We start from the raw sequence: 7,611 nt of genomic DNA on the forward strand, positions 1-7,611 counted from the left end.
CAGTCAGGAGGCTTTTCCCTCCTCAGAAACCCATTTGGTTTGTCTTGTATCTTATGGTTGGGTTTTGTTAGGTTTGTTTTGCTTATGTCTGGTTAGCTATGGGTTTTGCATTAATCTATTTTGGTTTCTCATTTCAAGGTATTCCTTTTTCAGCTTTTATTTTAGTATAATTTAATAAATAAAATTTTCATTTAATCAGAAAATCCTGATTTTCTGATTAAATGTTACCTCCTTTAATGATACCCCACCAAACAAGCCTGGTGGACGTAACACCCATACAAAAATGAATAAGACATACGTCCATGTGTTTGAGGATTTATTTTAAACAGACTGCAAAGATTGTTACTGATGCATAAAGAAAAAGGAACCAATTTTGTTTTGGCACAATGCAGCCAAAGTTTGTGATGTGAAAAATGAATTGTTCTGTAGATAATCCCCTCTCAGTTAGATGCACAGACTGCACCACAGAGAAGGAAAAATAAGTTCTTGTCATGATCCACTTCATCCCAGGGAAGCAGAAACGTTTTAAAAAAACCTGAAGAGAGCGAATCAAAAATACTGTCTTCATCTGCAGAACACAGCCAGTCAAGAGTTCATGGGTTGCTTAACATTTCCTAACTGGTACATGCTGAATACATGTCATCTCAGATTTTTGATGAGACGGGAATCTCAGTCCAGATGGGTCTTCTCTTGCAGGAACTTGTATTCGTACTGGAAATAGCAGAAGAGCAGCAGTTATTGAAGGTCCAAACTCCTTTAGGCTTTTCCAAATGTGAAAAGAATCAAATTTGCTTTTTCAGTCAAAGCAACAATAATCCTCCTTTAAAAGGAAGAATCGCTCAGAAGTGCCTGAGAGCAAAACAAACAACAATATTTATCATTCAAGCAAAGTTTACTTTGTATAACTCTTCATGTTGTGCCAAGAAGAGTTATGGTACAGATGCAAATAGAAAATAGAGCAAAGTTGAGTCAAACAACTGCAGATACACTTTTTCTATGTGATGAATCTTAGTGAGGAGTCAATGTGAGTCATTAGGCCATAAAATTGCACTGGATTTGAAATAATACACAAAAAACATCAGCTATACAAAGATGTGGCATATTTAGTTCAATAAAAAAAACAGTGATGGTTAAAAGCCAAGGCCTTGATGGTTGTTTTTCCGTGTGAACCTCTTAAGTTGAGTTCACACAAATCTAACCTATAACTATGGACACCGGCAGAGAAACCACCTAAAAGCCCAGCTGGTGCAACTGCAGCCAAGTATTGACTTACAAAGGGCAAATATATACAACACTATTCAGATTTTTATTTGGATAAACTTTTTGAAAACAAAATTTTTCCGTCAAAGTTGCAATCGGGCCTCAAACAAAAATACTTTAGCCATTTCTTACCAAAGCAAGCTGTCGACCAATGTTTCCCATGGTAATGACTCCAGCAAAGAAGATGCAGGGAAGCCAAGAGCGAATGTAGAGGAAATCTGGATTAGTATACCTAGGCAGAGGATCGGCATACGGCAGTCAGCTTTAAACTGTATTTCTCATTGAATAACTAAATGGGAAAATATGAAAAAGTGATTTTCAGTTCAAAATAAATAAAAATCTATATAGAAGCGGCTTACTGAAACACTCCATTGTAAACCAGGATCTGAGTGGTAAGTGTGGCCAGTAAGGCAATGCTGATTCCCAAACCGAAGCCACTGCGGGAGCGGTCGAACGTCCACCACAAACCAATGGAGAGTGCTGCTAGGGTCAGAGACAACTGGACGTTGTTTGCAAAGTCTACTTTCTGACCAAAGGGGTCAAAGAAATAAACGGACCTTAAGAGAAATTCACACATTGGTGCTGTACACCTCCTGGAAGGATCCAGGTTTTTGCCTGCCATGTAACAAGTTGTTTAGGATGAACTGTGTTCGCTTGATAAAAACAGGACCACAGGATGCATTTACTGTAGGGAGGTGATGGATTCTATTTAAATGTCTGAACTGTAAACTGGTTTATTGAATTATGACGAGAACAAGAAATGTTATGCAACTTGCACAGTTGATGCAATGAAGTGAATCTTTGGAGGAGGAAGATTTTGTAGAACTTAAAATGAAAACTAAACCAGGAACTAGAGGTAGTGTGGCATGAAAACAAACTCACTGCTTCCCAACAACTGCTTAGCATGCCTTCAACTACTGTGACATGCCAGTGGAACCAGTCACACAGGTTAAGTACAGTGGGTCACATGATGTCCTTAATTAGATAAACCCAGACAGAACTGCTGGAATTAACTGGGAATCCACAGACAAACACAAATGATAATGAATGGGTACATGAGCTAGCAAACAGGAATTCATTCGGTGAGATGTTCATCTTCGAAGAACAGCGACAGCACGCTTGATGTGGCACAAAGAGTATCTCAAATACACTCGTTCTTACACATGACAAAATTTAGGAAAAAGGCATAAATTTTATTTAATCTGAAAACTGATACTAACATTTTGCATATTTTAAACACTTTAACAGCCACAATAAACAACAGATAAAAAAGGATACAGCACTGGCATGGTTGATGCCAACAAATACAGCCACACATCGCATCACACTCGACCACTCCCGCTTGAACTTGTGAGGTTCACCGAGTCTTCTGTCGATGCAGGGATACAGCACTCCAATCATGGCTGTGGAGGACAAAACAACACAGAATGCTGGAAACTAGGCAGAAATGAAGCAACAGTGGTGATGAAGTTCTGCTTCAATTCAGACAGGATTTATGGAGGTCAGGCAGTTTTTTGTGCGCCAGCTTCCCAGAAGTCAGTCACTGCTCCTTCAGCAATGGGCAAATACAGAGCAATAAACACACTAATTTGGGATTACTTAATCCTGAAGGCACTGCAAAATTATTAGTGAGTTTGGATGACGCACACCTGAAGAGACAGTTATAATAATGTTGTGGTTGTGCTTATAACATATTTATCCACTTCTACACACCTGAGGCAATGCCACAGCTGGGTGGCACCCACCAGACGGATGAGAAGATACTACTGATGACATCTGGAGGGAAAAGTGTCACATTTCTCTGCACCTGAAGAAGGTTTAGCACCAGAGCCAGGAAGACTCCCACAGAGAACAGCATTCCCCCTCGGATTAAAAGGTTGGTGGTTCTGAAAGGCAAAAAACACGAGTAAGAAGACTCGGTACACATTTCCTCTGAGAATTGCTAAAGTATGTAACAGCAGTGTTAGGAAAGTACACGATGCACTGCAGTACATAACTGGTCAATTCAGTTCAGTTGATTTATATAGCAACAATTCACAACAAATGTTGTCACAAAAAATCTTTTAAATTCAGTCACATACATTCCAATTGATCCTAATGTCAAATTAGGATGTATGTGTTAAGTTAATTAAACTGCTAATTAACTTGGCACTAACTGGTCTGCAGTTAGGGGTTGTAGAAACAAGAAAAATAATAAATCACCTTCTCTTTYGTGATACAAACTGATTTGAGCATTTGGGACTAAATGCTGATTTCAATGTACACTTTTATGACAACCAGACCGCCTTGATCTGGATAATTCTAGTTTTCGCTACCTGCTTCATTATTTTTACCAAGATGTTTTAAACTATCCCATCTAATTTCTTTGACTCCGTTTGCATAAATAAACATTGCTTTTGTTACTGCTCTGTTCTGGAGGGAGGGAGAAGAAAAGCAGCAAAGTAGAAAGCAGGGGAAACACTAATAGCTTAGTAAAACACGACTGGACTCAATAATCCGTCAATAGCAGTCAGTCACTGCACGTTTTTCTCAGAAAATATGACAACAAGATGTTTTCCTTTGGTGTGCGAGTACTAAACATGTATTTATATAACAGAAACTGACATGTCATTGCACAAATGACAGTCAAACATAATTTATGGGGGAATTTTCTTTTCTGCCATAATTCGAACACACACATGGTCAGTCTGAAACCAGGACTTCATGTCTTTCTTCTCAAACCTTGTAATGCTTGAACTCCAAACTTCCCTCTCTTTCAAATATTCACTGTGCTTGCTCAAACTTTTCTCTGCTCAGATCAAATCTCTGCTTGCAAACCTCTCTGCTCGCCAAACATTTTCTACTTGCGCTTGGAACAGTAAAGTACCGTCACCTGGCAACCCCTCAGCCAATAGAATGCAAGTGTGCTTGTTTCCTTCTTGTGGTTGTGCCTGTGTGGCTATGTATCTGTCTAGATCAGGAGTGTCAAACTCCAGTCCTCAAGGGCCACTGTCCTGCAGTTTTTAGATGTGCCACAGATACAAAACACTGGAATGAAATGGCTTAATTACCTCCTCCTTGTGTAGATCAGTTCTCCAGAGTCCTGCTAAGTACCTAATTATTCAATTCAGGTTTGGTGCAGCAGAGGCACATCTAAAAGTTGTAGGACTGGAGTTTGACATTTGTGGTCTAGATAGAGAGATATCTGTCTATCGTATATCAATGTAGGAACAATCAAGATAGATAGATATTAATAGAAAATCCATAAAACTGATAAAAATCAACAGCCATCCTTTGTCCTGACTCTTCAAAGTGTAACTAACTTCTGAAAGTTAAACCCGGCCCATGGCAAATTTGGAAAAATTCCAGCAAATCAGGAGGAGTCAAGAGTCACGGCTGAGTGGGGATGAGCAGAGGGATGGTTGGGCGTGTGATCAGGACAAAAAAAGCACTGTTGTCAACTAATCCACTTTGTTGCTATGTTTAGCGATTTTTCAGACTCCGCTAGTGACTTCTTTATTTATTTATCTTTTAAAACAATAACTAATAATAAACTTAGCAACTCTTATTCTGTGCTGTGTATGCATTTATATTGTGTAAAAAATGGATAGAGGGAGGAAAGAGTTGGTTCTAAGCTTCTGGCTTGTTTATGTCGTCATAGCAACGACTGACAACCAACATAGCAACTGTCATGACAGCTGCTGGGTACAAACACCAACATTGGACATGGAGAGAATTTTCATCAATACAACATGTTGTTGGAGACTTTTATAGCAATAGTGCTCTGCAGCTCGACTGAACCCGTTTGCCCTGAGCGGGCAGCAAAAGCAGCTATTAGCAGCTATTAGCTTCTCCTGCTTCCTCAGCACTGCAGCCAGTCTGACAGTCATCCACTCAACACCAAACAGTCAGAGCAGACCCATTTCACTCTGTGTCCACATTGCAAATAAATCACATATTTAAAGCCGAGTAACGCTATCAATCAATGTTCGCCAGTTGCCATGGCAACCCTTGTGAATTCAAATTTTGACTCACCATCAGGCAGAGGTAAGGGGGGTTGGGCCGCTGACACACCCACTAGAAGGAAACAAACGCACTTACATTCTATTGGCTGAGAGGTTGCCAGGCGACGGTACTTTTCTGTTTCAAGCGCGAGTAGAAAATGTTTGGCGAGCGAGCAGAGAGGTTTGCAAGCGGAGATTTGATCTGAGCAGAGACAAGTTTTGAGAGCAAGGAGAAAAGTTTGAGAAAGCACAGTGAATATTTGAAAGGAAGCGGAAGTTTGGAGTACAAGCATTACAAGGTTTGAGAAGAAAGACAGGAAGTCCTGGTTTCAGACTGAAAAGGTGTGCTCTCAAATTATGGCAGAAAATTTCCCCCATTATCAAGATAGTCAAAAGCAAACCTGTTGGTGATAAATGACACATAGGGTCCCCGGCTATTGTGCTGTCTCTCTGACCGCCGACGCTGGTCACTGTTGCTCATCGTAGTCAGTGTTGCACACATTCGGAACAGGAAGTATCGTTCTCCACCATGACTGAGTCCAGAAGCCTCATCTGGCTGCACAGAAAAAGAATCCGACCCATTGGCACAAATCATTTTTGACAATTGTTTGACATAAAACTATTGACAACTTTATTTTCTGTCTTAGCGTTAATAGCTGCAAGTTATTTGAATGGCCATACATTAACTTCACTCATCAGAGAAGGCAAGATACAATTCCTTATACCACATTGTGAGTTTTGCAGTCAGCAATTTACCAGTTGGGCAACAAAGATTTCCTGAACTTCGCTGTTGTGTCTCTCTCGGGTCACAACTGTTGTGTTGACAGCAGGATATCAACAAGTCATTTGTTAAGATAGTTGCTTGACTCAGGTCGTTGAAGAATGTGCGAATGAAAGCACTGGATTTATCAGAGATCATATTTGTTTTTTCCCCCAAAATAGCTGACATTTTCTTGAGAAAAAAATCAGGGCTACTTTAGATTTTTTCAATATATAATATATATATATATGTTGCTATATATATATTGCATGTACTATATGTATTATTTAATTTCCCTTTGAGATTAATAAAGTATTTTGAATTTGAATTAAATATATTGATGGTCACTCTACAACCCAGCTGCCTATAGTCCCCAAAAAAATCCCACTGAAATTCTTGACAAGCGGAGACACAGATGTGACATGCTGTTGGCGACATGGGCAACCACCCAGGGCGGCATCTTGTGGGAGCAGCATGATCTGAATTTTGTAACTGTTTTCAGCTGTAGGCAAGTACTGAGCAAATACACACTCATTCCATAAATTAGAATATGACTAAAAAGGTCATTTTTTAGCAATTCCATCACCAAGTGAAATACGTTATAGACAACTGACAGTTACACATCCTTACATCTCTTAGTATGTTTAAAACCTCCTAAAAAGTTTTTATTTTCAATAAGTGCTATTAATCTGACAAGCCTCATCAGGATGTATATCCTAGGTTATTGGTTAAGAATGCATGGCATTCATATTTAGGTTTTGGCCTTGTTCTTAGCACTAAAAAAAGAAAAGGCCTTCCAGTAATTGTGGGTGCATCAGCCGCCCGCCCCCCCTCCACTCCACCGGCTGCTCTTCGTCCCCACCAACTTGCAACACAAATAGATACACCCTGGTTATAGAAGTCGGACGCTACTGGGTGAGAAGCCTGTGAGCAAACAAAAGCTAAGAGGCGGAGAAGTTCCGAGACACAGCCACGTCCTGCTCGGTGTGTGTCAGACAGAAACATGGCATTTCTTGCTAAAAACAACAAACAAAACCACTAAGAACACAATGTCACGTGTGTTGTGATAATAAGCCAGATAATGCTGAACGAAATGGACTAAATACAGTTCACCTAGCTACTGGAGGCAATTTAACATCACCAGTCAAAGCAAACTGGATTAAATCAAACTTAACTCTTACCTTATCCTGCACCGGAAGACCTGTCACCGCCGCAGCACATTGTTGGGGATTTTATAAAGACTCACGTCCTTACAAAAACAAACAAAAAGGCTGAGACCACCAACCAGTTTTTAAGATTTCTCCTTCGCTCTTCACTCCGGCTACTTCCGGTTGATCAGCCTCGACGTCCATGACGCAACTACGTTATGCAAAGCAGACGAGAAGGAGCTCGCTGTATGGCAGGCAGTTTTAACATAAATTCGGCTTTACCGCCCTTACATTCCAGATATCCCCAATTGTTTTCGGACTAGACGTTTTAGTAATTTAAGATATCTCTAATTATATTTCGACTATACAGAATGCCTACTTGACATATGTCTAATTACTTCCTGACTAGTAGAAATGACGTCAGTTGTATATTTACACACAATGTGATCTTGTCTGTTTA

General features: G+C 39.9%; 1 protein-coding gene across 2 annotated transcripts; it reads right to left on the reverse strand.

Annotated features, from left to right (window-relative positions):
- Positions 1-299: 299 nt before the first annotated feature.
- insig2 (insulin induced gene 2) lies at positions 300-7,347 on the reverse strand. 2 transcript variants are annotated; one of them, XM_008438640.2, is made up of 7 exons: positions 7,185-7,347; positions 5,645-5,799; positions 2,974-3,146; positions 2,539-2,663; positions 1,620-1,786; positions 1,393-1,492; positions 300-711 (listed from the first exon to the last, which is right to left on the reverse strand). In XM_008438640.2, exons 2-7 carry the CDS (start codon positions 5,743-5,745, stop codon positions 670-672), a joined length of 708 nt encoding a protein of 235 aa, XP_008436862.1. In that variant the 5' UTR covers positions 5,746-5,799; positions 7,185-7,347; the 3' UTR covers positions 300-669. The 2 variants fall into 2 exon arrangements, with proteins under 2 accessions (XP_008436862.1, XP_008436871.1); XM_008438649.2 differs by lacking the exon at positions 5,645-5,799.
- Between the last annotated feature and the right edge of the window lie 264 nt (positions 7,348-7,611).

The sequence above is a fragment of the Poecilia reticulata genome, linkage group LG2, assembly GCF_000633615.1.
Source record: "Poecilia reticulata strain Guanapo linkage group LG2, Guppy_female_1.0+MT, whole genome shotgun sequence".
Lineage (NCBI taxonomy): Eukaryota > Metazoa > Chordata > Actinopteri > Cyprinodontiformes > Poeciliidae > Poecilia > Poecilia reticulata.